Source organism: Vanessa cardui, chromosome 5, assembly GCF_905220365.1.
Source record: "Vanessa cardui chromosome 5, ilVanCard2.1, whole genome shotgun sequence".
In the NCBI taxonomy this organism is placed as follows: domain Eukaryota; kingdom Metazoa; phylum Arthropoda; class Insecta; order Lepidoptera; family Nymphalidae; genus Vanessa; species Vanessa cardui.
Genome location: NC_061127.1, coordinates 7,615,354 through 7,635,467, shown reverse-complemented (window position 1 = coordinate 7,635,467; position 20,114 = coordinate 7,615,354). Strand labels below are relative to the sequence as shown.

The window sequence follows — 20,114 nt, the reverse complement described above, 5'->3', positions numbered from 1 at the left end:
TCATATAACATCACATCATATACACAAAATTTGATTAAAGACAGTAAGAAATTCTGCCCCAAATAGCACCCTAACTGTAAGCCGTTTAGGAGTTTATTTTTTGATTTTAAGTGAAGCTGATGTTGACTAACTAATTTTTTTAATATGGATATATTAAGCGTTCCGTTTATATGAGTCAGAAATTACTTCGAGGACAATTTTTAAAGAAAACTTGCGAATAAAGCAAAAATAGACTTTCGAAAATGCGGATTTAATACGTCACGCGGCGTAAACTACAAGGATCCCTCGAAAGAGCTGTAATCGAACTCAGCAAAAAAACTTTGAAAAAGACCAACTATATTTCGTACATCATATGACATCCCATCACATACACAAAATTTGATTAAAGATAGTAAGAAATTCTGCCCCATATCGCACCCTAACTGCGAGCCGTATAGGAGTTCCATCACTACATAGTATAAAACAAAGTCGCTTTCTCTGTCCCTATATCTTTAAATCTACGCAACGGATTTTGATGCGGTTTTTTTTAAAAGATAGTGTGATTCAAGGGGAAGGTTTGTGTATATAATACATGAACAATATAGTAAAGAAACACTGATAATTTTAGAAGTTTGCGATGTGATGTCGTATATAAACAAATTCTGTAGTATATTTAGTATCAGTATTGCACCCGTGCGAAGCCGGGGTGGGTAGCTAGTTGATTATAATATTCGACTATGATAATTACATAAACATAACCATATTACGGAAGGTGACTCAAATATCCAAATAACCTATAAATAAAAGATTCGACCGAGTATCGCTGACGTGCTCCTCAGAATTGTTCCGTTCCGTTACTTTGTCATGGATCCTGTGCTCAGAACCTTACCAAACTTTCACCAAATTACCCTTGAAGTATATATTTTATAATAAAAAAAGAATTATCAAAATTGGTTAACGTGATTTTCAGTTATTCACCTATTTGTCGCGCATATACATACTACAAATTTAAGACTTATGTCGTTTTCACATGGATACCATCATCGGAAAAAAAAATAAAAAAAATGGGACCCCACGGGAAGCACTATCTTTCAAACAAAAAAAAAATTATCAAAATCGGTCCACCCAGTGAAAAGTTATGAGGTAACAAACATAAAAAAAAAAAAAAAAAAAAATACAGACGAATTGATAACCTCCTCCTTTTGGAAGTCGGTTGATAAAAGATGAACCTTGACTGTTACCAATATATGTTAGTTGTGGAATGTTATATTAAATATTATTTTTAAGTGTTTAGTGATAAGTCGATGGTTTAACTTTTACAATAAATAAAATAAAAACGTCAAAAGTATTATATTTGTAGCAATATTTCTAGGTGATTGTAAAAATACCTAAATCAATTCGAATTAAACCAAACTTTAGATGACCAGACGAATAACTTAATAATATTTAAAAGAAGTGTAAATATAAAAAACTATAGACTATAAAAATTAACATACAAAAAACAAATTAAATTATAATCCTGCTCCGTCCTATCGGTCCTTCCGGGCAACACTAAGTGCAGGGATACCGTAGTAAAAACCTTAACATAAAAAATGATACCATGAATCGAAAAAATATATGCAGAGTTTGAAATTTTAAGGGTGATCTTCTTACATATTATGCAAATGCTTTATTTAAAACGAACTGTCTATTTGGGATAACCTCTTTTTACCTTGTTAAATGATTAAATAACCAAATTAAATACCACCATAATTATATTTTATTACAAAACCATGAAATCAGTATCAGAGTTTTATCAGATTTATTGTAATTATTCATATGATTATGAATATCATAATAGTGTAATTATGTCACCAATTATATTTTGCAATTTGGCAGAAATATATTTTTATCCAATTATTCATTGGTTATAAATTATTTCCTAGTACCTATGTCAAAAAAATAACACAATTTTTTTAACTATTTTTGAAAAATATTATTATAAAATTTCTTAAATATTAAATAAATTAATTAGTATTTTTAATTTATTCATAATAAAAATACAGATTTATTCAGTAGCGATAATATTCAATTTTATTTACTTTTTTAACTATGTGACATTGGCTGAATAATTTGTGCTTGACGCAGATCACTATTATTTAAAAAGTTATTTTGATTGATACATATTTTATTTTTATTATTTTATATAAATGTAATTATTTAAATAAAAATATGAGTTTTTAAAAAATATTTTGTTTTTCAAATTAAAAACTGAAATGGATAAGTGCAGGGTAACTTATTGTACGGATCTTGAAAAATCTGTTATTATAAGCAATTTCGAACGGCGTGGTTGGATCCAGGTCGGACCCGACGACGAATGGAACTTCTACTGGTCGTTCACCCAAAATTGTCGAAACATATTCAGCATCGAAAATGGTTACAGAATGAGTGACAATCAAATAATTAACCATTTTCCAAATCACTACGAACTCTCGCGAAAGGATTTGTTAGTGAAGAACATAAAAAGATATCGCAAAGAGCTGGAAAGAGAAGGTAATCCCTTAGCGGAAAAAACCGAAATCATGTTACCTAATGGGCAGACTGTCACACGTTATGTTCATTTGGATTTCATTCCTGTCACCTACGTCCTACCTGCCGATTACAACATGTTCGTAGAAGAATATCGGAAATCACCCCAAAGTACGTGGATTATGAAACCCTGTGGGAAATCGCAGGGAGCTGGAATTTTTTTGATAAACAAACTCTCTAAACTGAAGAAGTGGTCTCGTGAAGCTAAAACTCCATTACATCCACAGATCAGCAGTAAGGAAAGTTACGTCATATCGCGTTATATTGACAATCCCCTTTTGATTGGCGGCAAGAAATTCGATCTTAGGTTGTATGTTTTGGTTACATCGTTCCGTCCCCTAAAGGCTTATTTATTTCAACATGGCTTCTGTAGATTTTGCACTGTGAAATATGATACGAGTGTTACTGAGTTGGATAACATGTACGTTCATTTGACAAATGTGAGCGTACAAAAACACGGGGGAGACTATAACAATTTGCACGGTGGAAAAATGAGTATACAGAATTTCCGTCTTTATTTAGAAGGTACTCGAGGCCGTTCGGTTACAGAGAAACTGTTCGCAGATATGCACTGGCTGATTGTCCACTCTCTGAAAGCTGTGGCCCCTGTAATGGCGAACGATCGCCATTGTTTTGAATGTTATGGATATGACATCATTATAGATAAAGCGCTGAAGCCCTGGTTGGTGGAAGTTAATGCGTCCCCCTCTTTACAGTCGACTACACATAATGATAGAATATTAAAATATAAGTTGATCGACAACATCGTCTCCGTCGTTGTCCCCCCAGACGGGATACCGGATGCGAGGTGGAATAAAATTCCGAGCAACGAAGCTTTAGGCGACTTCGATGTCTTGATCGATGAGGAATTAATTGAAAAGGATGAAGCACCTTTACGCGGCAACAAATTTAATCGTTACAGGTCGTAACGTTTTTTTTTCATACACTTTTTTAATAAAACCTTTAGAATATTTTTTTTGTTTTTTATTTATTCTTCAAATTTCTTATAGTCTCAACAAGCTCGATTAAGTTTTTACATCAAGATTAATGACCCGAAACAAAAGTAACCTCGTTTCCGAACTAAAGTCTATGCGTCTATCAGAAAACGATTTTCTCGCGCCTTTCCTTCAGTAAAAAACAAGGTGTTCCTAAAACGAAATTATGCGGAAGATTGCTTTCCCTTTGAACATCAGCCTTCCGTCGTTCATTTTCGAATTACCTAGAAATTGTATGAATTATTCTTTGAAATTCTTATTGACAGAAGGATATTTATGTTATTATATTTACACGATAAAGCTGTTACAAAAAACAATCGTATTTGATGTTTCAGATTTTTTATTGGTTTTGATAAAAGGTTAATAGGAAATTGTTCGATGTGGAAATGTGCTTTGGTGTAATAATATATGGGTCATATAATAAATTTCGTGTTCCCGTAATATGTAATAATTTATTGAAATGTTATACAGATGATTCTTTTATAAAATATTCTGCAGATATTTTTTTATGATAAATGTAAAAAATACCATACAAATTGTGTTTCTAACCCAGACAAGCACAATTGACATTTCATGTGCGTTGTGTTTTAATTCATCTCCCGGGGAAACTTACATGTGTCTGATAAACATTTGTAACATGTATTAATTAAAGGAAAAGAGGACTCAGGAGGGAACTTACATACTATAATGTTCTATTTTGATGTTGGGAAAGTTAATGAATAAGTTTCCATAAAGTACAAAAATTAAAATCAAAATAAAATAAACTTTATTCCAGTGGGCTTTAAAAGCACTTTTGAATGGTCAATTAACAATTGAGTGAAGCTACCACCGGTTCGGAAAGTAGATTCTACCGAGAAGAACCGGCAAGAAAATTATTAGTTACTCTTTTTCAATATTTAAAAATACAAAGTCATGTTAGTTAATGCATTTATTTAAATTAATTTATCATGCGTGGAAGTCAACAGGTATTAATTCCACGCTTTTTTATCATCTTCAAAATCTTGTATCGAGTAATACGCCTTTATGCCAATTTATTTTTTATAAACGATTTGAATTTACGAAGAGGCAAAGTTAAAAATGCCTGCAGAATTTACAATTTTCAGAAACACACTGTTTAATGATAAAAAAAGACAAATAACTAATTGTAAATAACTAATTGTAGAATTATTTATTTTTAAAATTATTTTTTTTAACCACTGGGTCATCTCGGCTCTTTTTTACATCGCTTTTTAATAACAGTTGAACATAAAATAAGATGTATGTTGATGGATAAATAAAAAAAAATGGTACGTATTATGAAAATTATTTTTAATGCCAACACTGCATAAAACATCCCTCACAACACGGCTTGTATATTGACTTTCAAAATGAAACTGGCAGCGCTCCACAACTCAACGTCAAACATAATCGGAATTCAATACGATTTAATGAAGTGCAACATTTACATCCAAGTCGATTTCTTAGATCGAAATGGGTTTTACACGATTCGAATGAATGTAAACGAACGATGAATATCTGTAGAAACTTGGTTCTATCTAAGTAATTTGTATAATTTGAAATCTCGCAAAGTATATAATACCTAATCGCGATTTAAACTGAGCTACAGATGCTACAGCTGTTCTAACTCTGTTGATCCATCGTAATCTGATTTGATCACCTAGACATGACTGTATAATGAATGAAATGAAATATACTTTATTGTACATCACAGACAAAAATAAAAAAGACACAAAAAAGAAACTAAAACAAAATTGGTAAAACACAAAAACGAAAACAAAAAATAAATGTTGATTAAGAGTGTTTTACAATGGGCGGACTTATGGCTAATTAGCCATCTCTTCCAGGTAATTCCTGAAACTATATAGGTAATAATCTTTTTTTCATAATTGTATTTATCACATCCGACTTGTAGATCAATCATACGATTGTGGCTTGGAATAAAATAAACACTTCTAATTTAATCAATAACATACCACTTATTATTATAAACACATACTTTAAGAATTTAAACGAGATAACACCCCTTTTCATATCGATATCCCCTTATATATTTACAGTAGACTAATGCGCTATATTACTTCCCTTTCTACTTCAAAAATAATTTTATATGAAATATACGTTTCAATATAAAATTATTTTTTGTTATTGTTTTAACTCACGCGGGATTATTAATATAATTTTTTTTCATTTTCATTTTATAATTTGCATATTTTGTTCATTTGTTTTATTTTGTCAGTTATACAATATTGAATAGTGAAAACAACTGGGTACCAACCGGTTGTCCTACGATACCTCTTGTATATTTCTATATATATATTTTCGGATCAATGCCCGTGAATTTGAAATTTCATATCTGATTTTCAACTTTCTGATCAATTTAATCAGATTTATTTCCATATAGCATTTTAATAATTTACTTATTAATAATAAAGTGAAAATTGTTATTATGATATGTGTAACTTATTTTCTGTAGCCCGCCACAATAAGTATGTTCATAAATTTAAAATATACACATCTTAAATTTTTGAAAAAAAACAAAACATTAAAATAACGTACGCCTATTGCGAGCAATTAGACAATTCATCGAGTTGTTTTCATGTCAGCATGTGTAGGCGCATCATCGAAATTAACTTTAATTTTTTTTTTTAAATGAAGTACTATTTTAAAAATGTTGTATAAAAACCAAAAAGCCTTATAATATGTGCATTTTGCTGTAGCGCATGGCATCTAGTACGATTCTACGAACCTCCAAATAGCGAAAACTAAAAACAATTCATTTCACCAAATAAAACGTTGCAAATACTTTCTGGCCGTCTGATATTTATCTAAAAAATATACCGTCCGTGTTTACGTATTTTATATTTTAAATAAAACCTTTTTTTTTGTTTTGTCGTTTTTGTACGCTTTCCCTATTATTCGTTATTCGGTGTTTTTTATGAATATTGTTGCTGCTCGAATTTCACATATATTTTACCGTAATTGTTTATTGTGAATTACTTGCAATGAAAAAATAAATCTCAGATAATTACATTAATTATTTTATAATTTTGGGTGATGCCAATTATCCACCATCGCTAATAGACACTGACGTATGAACTTTTAAAAAAATATATTAAATCAAAATGTACTTTATTCAAGTAAACTTTTACAAGTTCTTTTAATAACTATATTAAGTGAAGCTACCACTGGTTCAGAATGTAGATTATACCATGATGAACCGGCATGAAACTCAGTAGTTACTCTTTTTCAACACTTAAAAATACAAAATCATGTTAGTCATGTAATTACATATTCAACTAGTATTACTCCACCCTTTTTTATTATCTATATATTCTTGTATTGAATAATATATATGCCTTCTTTTCTAATGTGTTTTTTACAAATAATATTTATATATGTTTGCTACTTTGGGTATTAAATGACGATTTTAAACATTTCAAACGACTTCAAAAAGGAGGAGGTTATCAATTCGTCTGTATTTTTTATTGACACCGGCTCCGAATATAAAAATAACTATAAATACGTTATATAATCGTAAATCGACTTTTAAGTAGTCTAATATTTTTCATTTCATTTTACTTAGGAGGTCTCTAAAAAATATGTTGAATACCCAATTATTTTTATTACTTTTAGTGCATATTCATTTGTTTTCTTCTTGTTATTTTTTTTATTAATGGATGCTTTATCACCGTTTCAAAATAAAGTAAATAGAAAAAAAATCCAATGTATGAATAAGAGACGTTTGACTCATTTAAAATGGTCTCCATTTGTTTTATTTCTAAAATGTCAATAAAATAGAAAATATGACACTGTTTCTGTTTGTGTTATTAATTAAAATGACCACGACCGCTTACCACAAACTGAGGTCAAACTGTGACGCTTTCATATTGGTAAAACAAGAACACCAAAAATACTTAAATTTTCTTTCATTTCACGCCAATTTCAATAGAGTATTTAACGTTTTCATCAGAAGCGGAATAATATTCCATTTTCAAAAATGCCATTTTCATTTTACCTTTTCATTCAATTCTCAGGGCTGCGACTATTATTTTTTTAGTTTATTTTTACAGGTACTGAATCTGCATATGTGTGCTTGCACACACGTTACATCATAACGTTCATTAGAATTTATTTTTGACTTTTACTTTTCATTATGTTATTATATAAAACGCGAAAGCATTTTTAGTATAAAATTATTATTATGAATGTAAGTATTCAGTATGACATTTAATGTTAGTAAAATATTCATGTTAGTTTAATTAATGTTAACATTAAAAAAGATTGGTTGAAATGTGTTACTTGATTTATATACATGATTCTGTGTTACTACTACTATGTATATAATATTATGTATATCGACACTGCATATATGTATATCTGTAGTGTGTTCTTTATGCGAACAAATACATTTTTAATCCGAAATCTATAATTAAAAAAACTGAAAAGATACACTGTTATTCATTAGTCATTCGTGTAAATTACTTTACTAGAGAGTATAAAAAGTATGCTCGTAAAATATATACATACAAACTGCATAAATCTTACTATTGCAAAAAGTATGATTTCGGAAAAATAACAATTTTTACTATCAACTTTAGGCTTTGTCGGTTTTTTTTATTTTAAAATATTGTATATGAAATTCAAAATGTTTTTGACAAGGATGGACGCTCTTTTGCTTAAAATCGGATTAAAAATAAGTAATTATTTTACGTTAAAAGTAAAGGATAAAAAATGGTTACTGTGGGTTAACCCTTAAGAAATAGACATAACTCATCGGTAACTTTTTGACGACCTTTTTAAGGTGTACAATACTTTGATACATTACTTAGATCTATCTTGTAGGGTTCAACCAACGCTGTGCAATGTAAGCTCCAAAAACATATTTATTCACGACATCACATTAGAAATACCTATAATTATCAGTGTTTCCCTACTATATTATTTATAATAATGTTAGTAATAAAACATTCAAATAAAACGCCTTTTATTATTAAATATTACGTTATTAAAAATGTTTTCATAGAAAACTACATAAGTGTCAAATAAGAAAAGCGCTGTAAGAAATATTACCTACGCCTTACATAACCAATGCGCTACCGACCTTGGGAACTAAGATTTTATGTACCGTGTGCCTATAATAATACCGGCTCACTCACCTTTCAAACTGGATCACAACAATACTGAGTACTACTGACGGTAGTATCTGATAAGTTCTTACCCAAACGATCTTGTATAAAGCCTTTTCACAAAATCTCCTAAATAAATATTAATTGTGTTAGATATAATTGTTCTATTAATACTTAAATCGACCGTAGATTGTTTATGTAGGAACAATTAAATAATTGAGGTGTAAACTTATTACGAAGTCTGTCTAAGATAAGAGAGATCAAACAGATAACTTTGAAAGGTATTTATACTCGCCCGGTTCCTAGTTACTGCTGACTTCCTTTCTGGTATCACTCTCTTATCGGTGTAATCTGCATTTGGAATCGATGGCAGCGTAAAATTTATTCTATGTAAAATTACGTTTTAAAAGTGCTAGTAAAATCAAAACTATTAATAACATTGCTAATGCACTACTAATCTGTGGAATTAAGACGTCATGCCGCTTGTACTTTTTGTCACTGACTGTCTCATTGTTATTATGTTAATCTAGTGGGTTACAAAGGCCACGTATTTTGAAATTCTAGGTCCGAAACCCAAGTCAGACTGATAAGAAGTTATTGAGGTTTTCAGTCGAAAAGTTCTCATTAATAGTCCGAACTCTGGTATACCATACCTCGGAAACTACGTATGGCGCCAAATGTTACTTGCATTTTACAATAGAATCAAAACAAAACCAGTCATAGGTTTCGAAATTCCTAAAGAATCTTTTGAATAAACGCGAAGTTTCGAAAGAGAGTGCTGTTTATAACTGAGATTCTACGTTACTAACTTAGTAAGGAAATTAAAGTCGTTCCTATAATAATATTATATTATGTATTATTCTTTTGCTTCACTTATGTTATCTGCACTTTACGCGTGCAATAAAGTATTATAAACATGTAGGAGGAAAACTTTAATGCCTTAAATCTGAGCGTATTTTCATTAAAGTAATAATTTTATTTAAATAATTTTATCTAATTACCATATAATAAAATAACTGACGCGTTAAATAGTAAAAATAATGAGATTTTTATCTTTATTCATTAAACCGCGTATTTTAGAAAATGCATCGTCATAACGGTTCACGATATCGCTTATCTGATTCATTAATATTTAAGCCGTTACTTTATGAGAATGAAAATTCGCTGTGATGTGGAAAATTTTACACTGGCTTACTTTAAAAAATCTTGATTTTATTTACTTAAACATTTTTTACGTTCACAGTTTACTCAGCGGTTACTCTAACACATAAAATCCAAATCCTTCATTGAAAACAAAATATCTTGTTGGTTCCAACTACTAAAATTAAATTCGTATCTCTCCTCAAATACTATGCATGTATTATATATACCTATAAAGTTCTTGAATCACTCTATTGATGTAAACTGCATTAAAATCCGTTGCGTAGTTAAAACTTCTAAGCCTACAGACAGCGGGAAGCAACTTTGTTAAATACTACGTGCCTAACTACAAAAGCCACTAAGCCAATATACATAAAACTTATACCAGACGATGCAGTTCATTTTGGAGAAGGCTTGATGTATATATTTTTTTTATGGTATAGGTTGGCGGACGACCTGATGGTAAGTGGTCACCATCACCCATAGACAATGACGCTGTAAAAAATATAAACTATTCCTTACATCGTCAATGCGGCACCAACCTTGGGAACTAAGATGTTATGTCCTTTGTGCCTGTAGTTACACTGACTCACTCACCCTTCAAACCGGAACACAACAATACTGAGTATTTGGCGGTAGAATAACTGATGAGTGGGTGGTACCTACCCAAGCGAGCTTGCACAAAGCCCTACCACCAAGTATGTATAATAATATTATTATACAAATAGCCGCACATCGCAATTTCATCCGCATTAAATTTAGACTGTTTGCGTGACAAATGTGGATTCCATTTTCTTGTATTTTAATAATTCGTACCTGCGAATGCAACGTGACTGACACGCCGTTGGTGGTACACCGCGATTCGTCGACGTGATTCATGGCATTGCGTGGGAATATCTGCTTTGAAAATAAAATGTATATAAGTAGTAATATGTGTAATATTATTGATTTTTATTGACACATTTTTCTGAGTGTAATATTAGAATATTTGTCTCTATGTATGCTTAGATCTTTACAATTAAGTTTTTTTTTAATTAATGGAGTGGTTCGAGATGACGATTTTATATAATACAATACAAGTAGTATAATACATATACAATATAGTAAAGAAACACTGATACTTTCAGAAGTTTCCAATGTGATGACGTGAATAAACAAATTCTGTATATTAGTATAATTATGTATATTTAGTATCAGTATGGCACTCGTGCGAAGCCGGGGTGGGTCGCTAGTATTTAATAAAGAAAAAAGTGCATAAAGTTACCATCGTCATCACCGTCTGTCATTGTTCATCCTCTTCTGGGCTTAAGCTTCAGCACGCCCCAGAGATTCCAAACATTATTTCTTCAATAAAAAATCTCCTGGCCTTGAAATAAGAATGTTTATACACACAATCAAAATTTTATAATAACATTTTTAGCTATTAATAAATAATGTTATAAATCAGTTCTTATGTGGAGTTTTGAAGATATCCAACCATTCGTCACGTATTTCACTACCAAACGGCAAAACTCAGTACTCGTTGTTCCAGTTTGAGTCTGCGTTACATGTAAAAATGACATATCTTGGTCCAACGTTGGTGATGAATTATGCATAAGAAACAATTAATATTTAATAGCCTGCCCATTTGTCCCAACCGCAATGTGCTCTAATAGCAAATTTGCCAATCTGTCTATTTCAAATAAAAAATAAATAAAAATACTCCTCACTCTGAAAGGTGGGTATCTACCGGAGGTCGCGTACGTGAAATTGAATCAGTTCTCATTTTACTCGATATTGGTATTCGCAGTAACATAAAGGCTCTGTTCTCGCGAGGTGCTTCAACGATTTTTTTTATCACGTTTCACTGAAAATATTAAATTAGTGCGAAAACACTCTATTATTACGACTTACAAAGGTAAAAATAAATTCAAAAGGCGTAGTTTTTTTATCGTCATAAATGAAAATCATAAAAAAAATATTGATTAAGATAAATAATACAGTACATAGAAATAAATTTAATTTCATTTATTTAATTGTTTTCGTATACATGCGTCGACTATACTATCTATCAAAGTTACCCCCTAAACTAGTTTAAAAGACTAAATCAGAGCCTGATTATGTATGTTTATTGTTTTATGTTCAATAGTATATATGTTTATTAGTCCTCCGGAAGCCAGTAGTGACAGTTTTCATTCCCAGATGTAACAATACAAGCGTCAGCTCTCGAAATTTATTGTAAAACACGGATCGTTCATCCAAACTGTATTTTAACGCTTTATTTATTAATTTATAAAAAAAAAAAAAAAACGTTCTAAGTATCTTTTTATTACCTTTGATATATTGAATCCTTTCAATGAAACCTTCGAATAATTGCCTCTTTAAAATCCTAAAAAGCAAACGTTTATAAGAGCGACAAGGAAAATATACACTCGCTTCCTCATAGCAATTGAATTTCAAATTAGGAATTTATATAATTATGAGGAAAAATATGTCAATAACTGAACGCCATTAAAGAAATCATTTCCATTTCTCTTAGGAGTCGTATTATAAGTAATAAATAAAAAAAGACCTTGCTCTTTGCAAAAAGAAGAAGAAGAAATAATAAAATAAGAACAAACATTACCACGTGGAACATAAAATCCTTAACATTAAATACGATAACAACTAACAACAACAACAGTCTGTGAATTACTCACTGCTGGGTTCAGGCCTCCTCTCCCTTTTGAGGAGAAGGCTTGGAACTGTTCCACGCTGGAATCCAATGCGGGCTGGCGGAATACAGTGGCAGAATTTCTATGCAATTAGACACATGCAGGTTTCCTCACGATGTTTTCCTTCACCGCCGAGCACGAGATGAATTATAAACACAAATTAAGCACATGGATATGCTTGCCTGGGGTTGAACCCGCAATCATCGATTAAGGTGCACGCGTTCTAAAAACTGGGCCATTATGGCTCAAATACGACGGTATAGTTCATTTATTCGTTTATAGATCTATGCCTATATAAAAAAACATAGGTTATTTTGTGTTATAGCCCAATAAATTAGATCGTGTCGTATTAAATGGAGTCAGTTATGTGTTATTTATAAAGTATGTGCTGCTAAACAGCTTATAAAACTAACTGTAACTTACCAGTAAAAATGTTTAGTATAATATATTATTAGATACACTATTTTCAGGAATGCCCCGATTTAAAAGATATTTTTGTTTCCCTGGCCTAGTTTATAAAGCTACTGATCTATCCCGGGTACAAATTCCGAGTTGAGACCCTTAAAGATTATTGAGATTATTGGCAAGCTAATATCGCAACCCGGATAAGAAAGGAACATTGTGCACACCCGTGCCTCAGAAAACACGTAAAGACGATGGCCCGATCTGATTTCGCATCATTACACGAATAAGTATTTCCTTATTCTTATAATGATGACTTATTTAAATCTATTATACATATAATGCTGTATTGTATAAAAATAATACATATTTTTTTATTTCTTAGAATTAACCTTTTTAAAGAACCTTTTAAATTTAAGATTTAATTGGATCATGTAAGATAATCTAAGCAAAAATATATTTTGCTACAACAGCTAGTGGTTACGACACGTGCAGCTCTAAGCAAGAGTCAGAAAAAATAACAATAAAGAGAATATATGTTTGCATTTGAATCGCGAATATGATATATAAAATAAATAGTGAAATTTTTAAGTGTACACTGTACATAAACAAAGACAGTCATAGTAGAATATAACACACATATATCCTAAGAACAGTGTAAGTGGCCATCAACGCATACAAGTATGCCAAGTGCTCTAGAGAAGACATTGCCTCTCTGAGACTACAATAAAAATGGCGTAATCTTAAGACATTTCGAGATATAACATATTATACATATAATTTTGAATATTTAGAAGTAATAACGGTAGATAAGTTAGTTGTGATATTAACATGCCTTAAGGTTTTAAGTAAATTCATTTATATTCAATATATGTACTAAAATGTTTATTATTCTAACCTCCGAAGAAGCTGAAAGCCTTATTGATGTAGTACGATACTTTGATTAACTTCATACATAAATTACGAAGATATAGACTTTATCAAGATTGTATTAATCAGGTAGGGCATTAAAACCTTATTTTTAGGACCTCCTCAATTATGCTGTTGCTAAATGTCAAAAGTATCATTATGTTTGTTTTTTTTTTTTACAATCAATTATTTTTCTGTTCTTTTCCGACGCTGCTGTCTAATTTCTAAGAGTCATGTTTATTTTATACTTCGTCAATGTTATAATAATCAGAAAAAAAAATTAAATTGATTGATTTTCATCAATTGTAGAAAAAAAAATTACTCGATCACATCGCCATTTTATATTTAACAAATAGGTTCAGAACCTACGAAACCTTACAAGAGACCCGCGTTCCACGAATCTCATTCAAAACATTTATTTTTATTTCTAGATAGAAATACTTTTTCCCTTTTCCTTAGTTGAGCCTTTTAGTCGTTGCATAACTTTATTGAAAAAATATAATAATAAATAAATATTGGACTATATTACATATATTACTATGATTTCAATGTATGTATCTAAAGCGCTTGTGTTGTGTGCACTTGTGCACAGAAAATCAGAAGTAAAGACAACATAGAAAACTAATTAACTTTTTCTACATCGTCCCCGGCCGGGAATCGAAGCCGGGACCTCGGAATGGCGTACCCTTGAAAACCGGTGTGCACACTACTCGACCACGGAGGTCGTCAGTATAATATTAATAATAATTTACAGTATAGAGTAATTACTCGATATCATTTTAAAAAAAGTATAAAAATATTTTTATAAGAGAAACAAACATTCGTATTAGCGTTTAACATGAATAATAAATTGACATGAAAGCTAAAATAACGGGTGGGTATTATTAGTTATCTAACACATTCAGAGATAAAAGCTAAAACAGATTTGTATTATATTTAAACAATATTTTGAACCATAGCCGAAGGGTATACGCATATATTAATAAAATTTATTTTAATAAAATTCATGATTTAGTATTATGCAACGCGTTCGGATTTATGCAGATTGTATATTATTTTTTTTGGTAAAAAAAAGCGTAATACGCGCCGTGGAATAGAGCCGCCAAATAGTGGTGAACGTAATCAGAGTAATGGTTGTTCGGAACTGTTATAAAAACGAATATATGTTTTGTTTTATTTTGTTTTACCATTCTATTTGCTGTAACTGTATAAATGTTTTTTTTTTATTATTATTATTAAGAAACAACAAACTAGGCTGTTTAAAATGCGATCATTGGTATTAAACATAAAAAAATATACTTATATAAAACATTTCAATTTAATATAAGATTGTTTTAGTAGGATGAAAATAATCACAATACAAATAAACTTCATTGGACATCTATTCATTTTAAATAATCATACGTTCATGGTGTAGATTCTACCGAGAATAGTCATCGAATTGAATAAATATCCTTATCCACGTCCTATCCCTTATCCACGATCTAATAAAAAACATAGATATGTTAAATAAATACTATACAACTTGAAAATCAATGAATATTATTATATTAGGCTTATTTATAATCTATAGATTATAGACATAGCCCACCGGATTAGTAAGCTGAAGTGGCAGTGGGCTGGTCATAATTGTCGCAGAACCGACAACCGTTGGGGAAAACGCGTTCTAGAGTGGAGACCGCGTCTCGGCAAACGTAGTGTAGGACGTCCTCAGGCACGGTGGAGTGATGATTTACGCAAGGCGGCAGGCAGGAGCTGGATGCTAGTAGCCGGAGAAAGACCACAGTGGCGTGCACTTGGAGAGGCCTATATCCAGCAGTGGACGTATTCCATAGAATTAGTATCGAGTAAATTACATTGTAACTAAATCGTCTGTTTTAATATTAAATTTATATTAATTGATTTGTGAAGATATTACCTTTGTATGTAGTAGTATGTAGTATAGGTATGTAGGATGAATCGTCTTTAGCCATATGGAATTTTGAGGTTACTAGTTCGTCTATTCAAAATGATTAAAATTCTATATTATGGGAATACATAACATTGTTTTTAGACTGAGTTGACCTGAGATGGCCCAGTGGTTAGAACGCGTGCATATTAACCGATGATTTCGGGTTCAAACCCCGGCAAGCACCGCTATGTATATATGTGCTTAATTTGTGTTTATAATTCATCTCGTGCTCGGCGGCGAAGGAAAACATCTCGAGGAAACCTGCATGTGTCTTGTACCAACGCGCATTGGATCAGCGTGGTGGAATATTTTCCATCCCCTCTCCTTAATTACAAAGGAGGCCTTAGCCTAGCAGTGGGAAATTTACGGGATATTACTTTACTACTTTTGTTGTTAGACTTAGCGATTCAGAGATTACCATACTATATGCATTTATATTTGTTGGATTTAAAGGTTAAATTGTTTATAAATCGTTACAAAAGTTAAACCGGCATATTCATATAAAAACATTGAAATATCATCAAAGTTGAGCAAAAATTTGCCATTTTCAAGAGAAAGTTAGGAGTGCTACTTAATTTTTCCTAACTGTTCGTAATATTCATATAGTATGAAAAATTCGCGTATTTCTGGAACAGGTTGATGCCTAGTTTAGTTAGTTGGACTTAACTAATCGTGACTGATAAAATTACATGGTTTTTAATGAAACTGTCTAATTCACTGACGTGCTGTGTGATGTTTATTAACATTATTTTAATAGTTTTTACTTTATAGAATAGTTTGATGAGTAAGAAATGTGGGTGTAGAATAAAATTTAATGGCAATAAAAAAGTTCTTAAAGATATAAAAAAGGTTAAATTTACAGAGTGGTCGATGAAAATAATTTATGCTATATAATCATTCTAGTATATAATTAGTTACAGTATACATAGCTAGTTATAATATTTATCGATATTCATACATCGATGTATTTTCTACATCGATTTGTATATTCTATCCATTTCGACGAACCGAAATGGATAGAAACTACTCGTCTATTTATATTTTATACTAAGAATCATTCAGACACTAATTTAACAATTTATTAGAGTATAAAATCATTCTGAATCGAGGGCCCTATAGAATTTGAAAGAAAACCGCTAGTTTACCGACTTATTTTTCTATGTTTAATATAAACTACAAGAGGGGTTCGTATAATATTTAACTTTAGCCAAAGCCAAAATTAAATACTTAATTAGTATTTTTTAATAATATTTTCCAATATAAAATATTAAGTTTTCTAGGCAAAAAGTGAGATTTTATTCCATGTTTCGCGAAAACGTAGCCTCGAGCGTCAACTCTAACACATTAATAGAACGGTATTAAATTATTAATTATCAGGTTTGTTTTATACGTTATCACGTTCCCATAAATTTAGTTAATTATGATATACAGGGGCGAAATATTCCAATGAATAAAATAACCGAATCTAATTAGATCGTTCAAATTCGCGCTCGTCTTTCATAGCATAAATCAAATATATAATTTAAAAGGACTATTATACGTATATATTTAATATTAATCTTTTTGTGATGTAATTTTATGGTATTGGCTTGTAAATATAGAGTATCTATGCAAATGGAAGAATTTTGAAGCTTCTTGATGCTCCAATACAGGGTAATAACATAAAAAATCAGATTTCTGTCAGTACGATTTGAACTCAGGATCCTTAAAACGTGTTTCCCATTAACCGAATAAAATATTTATGGAATTACTTTTATCTTCAATATAAAAATCGAGAACGAATTTATGAGTAAGTCTCACAAATAAATTTATTATAAAAAGTAAGGTCATTATTATAAAAATGGAAGTAGCGTCGATTCAAGAAATTCTATAGAAAATCATTTCATTGGAATATGTTTTTCACAATACATTAAATGGATTGATGTTTCGCAACAATGGAGTCGCAAATATTCCCATTACGATAACTACATACGCGACAAATGCCAACTTCATTTTTTATGACTTATAATACTGTTATTAAAGCAAAAGCAATATTGTTTTCATTTGTGTTTATAAGAATAGGCAGACAAAACAATTGTGTACTCTTTTCTCTGTTTGTCAACCAGTGATCCTTTTGTTTCATAGCTATTGACGAGTGTTTAATAAAAAAATATAAATTCTGAAATGTGATGATGATTGTTGAAAATGTCATGCCAACTGGGGATCTTAACTTGCGTGCCCCACGTTAGTCATAAATTTTATTATATTATAGTTGTCACCCCTTGCTTTCGCCTCCATTTTGGGGTTTGTGTCAGGCATAAAAAAGTCTGTGCTTTCTCCACATCAAATTTGACTCAGTGCTTTGACCGCGTAAGAGCAACAAATAAACAGATAGACACACAGTGTTGCTTTCACGTTTACAGTATTAGAATATATTAATTGTTTATTTAATAACTAGCGTTCCATCCCGGCTTGGCACAAATGGACATAAGATTTTTTTTTCTATGAATTATAAATTCGGAATATCTGTTGAAGTTATTTGTAGAAATTGATATATTCGTTGATAATGTAGAACATACTTTTGTTCTATTAAACAATTTTTTACACCTTGAGTTACGTTACTTAAGTTAGTATGGGTCCTTATTTTTTTCTAGTACTAAATATATTCTATGTTACTCAGGGCAAATGTAAAAATACAAAATTTTCCTCTTCATAACATTAGTAAAGATAATGTACGAATGTGGTAGGAAACAGTTATCAAACTGGCTCATTCACTTGTTGTATCGGGATTAATCATGATAATATATTCAACAAACAGATAAAACCTGTTTCAACATTTTATGAATGAAAGATGAAGTGAGTAACAGAATAATACCGCAACATACAGGGAATGCGAGGCAATTACTGAATATTTTAGAAAGGATTTTTTATTATACTTTAACTAGGTACTTGTAAGTACGAATATATTATAAACGATTTTGGAACGTATATAGACCTGATTGGCTGGAAATTCTTTTCCGATTTTCCACCAGACATTGAGTTTCTAACATAATTGAATGAAATAAAATGCTAAAGTTTTAATTGCTAACTCATTTGAGCTCGTAATCTTTGATCAAGATTAATACATTCTTACTACTACGCTCTCTCGGTTTGAATAATAATTTATATATTTCAATATTTGTATTAAAATATTATATAATAGTAAGTAAGTAAGTAACATCCTGTAAATTTTCCTCTGCTGGGCTAAGGCCTCCTCTCTCATGAGAAGAGGGCTTGAAACATATTCCACCATGCATTTCCAATGCGGGTTGGTGGAATTCACATGTGGCAGAATTTCAATGAAATTAGACACATGCAGGTTTCCTCACGATGTTTTCCTTCACCGTCGAGCACGAGATGAATTATAAACACAAATTAAGCAGATATATATATATAGCGGTGCTTGCGCGGGTTTGAACCTGAAATCATTGGTTAAGATGCACGCGTTCTAACCACTGGGCCATCTCAGCTCACAGTAGAGAAGACAGCTATTAACGCATTTTAAAAGAGAAAAACTAAATTAAATTTATCAAAGCTAGATTCGGTCCTGTACAAATTCCAAACACCTTCGAACCCTCGTAAGAGAGTAATAATAATTATATGAGAAATCAATTAGCTATATCCCTTAACTGCATTATTAACATCGCTTTGCTTTTATCGAATTAACCCAATATAATTATCTTCGGAGAGTTTATATCGAAGGGTACGCAATTTCCTTTTCTATGGAAGGATCAGCGGGATTCTGTTTGCGGAATTTATTTGGTGATTATAATGTACTAAGCCAAACGATTTCGCACGCTCACAATGAGGATAAGGCTCGCGATACACATTTTGAAATTTATTTACAAAATTCTGTAGAAAGTTTCGAAATGTTGATTTTATACCAAAATCCTTATACGTCTTATACATGAAGGTTCGTGATCACCATCTTCGTCAAACAATACAAAAAAAATGATAGCTGGATCACCATATATTGATTTTAGTAGACCGCCATGCCATCCCATATATGCTTCTTGGCAGGAGCAATTCTACATTATTTTTTTTAAAGTGACAAACAGCGATTGACTAGCTAGCCATCCAGAATCAAATGTCAAAAGTAAGTAGTTACAATCAAAGTATTAATTAAATGACGCTACGACATATATATTCGGATGCAAGTCATATTCGCCATGCTTGATTCAAAGATACTCTAGCACGACACTAACGTCGTCTTATTTATCTTAGAATATTTAGCATTGGAACTAAATGGATTCATACGAAAATAGATGCTTATACTTCTGAAATTATAACCTTCATTTTTGTTCTCCGTATTCAGATAGAAATATCACAAAAC

The 20,114-nt window shown here is 31.0% G+C and overlaps 1 protein-coding gene across 1 annotated transcript; it reads left to right on the top strand.

Annotated features, from left to right (window-relative positions):
• Positions 1-2,200: 2,200 nt before the first annotated feature.
• On the top strand, positions 2,201-3,503 carry LOC124530012 (polyglutamylase complex subunit TTLL1-like). The gene has a single exon (XM_047103984.1). It carries the CDS (start codon positions 2,235-2,237, stop codon positions 3,474-3,476), a length of 1,242 nt encoding a protein of 413 aa, XP_046959940.1. The 5' UTR covers positions 2,201-2,234; the 3' UTR covers positions 3,477-3,503.
• Positions 3,504-20,114: the final 16,611 nt, after the last annotated feature.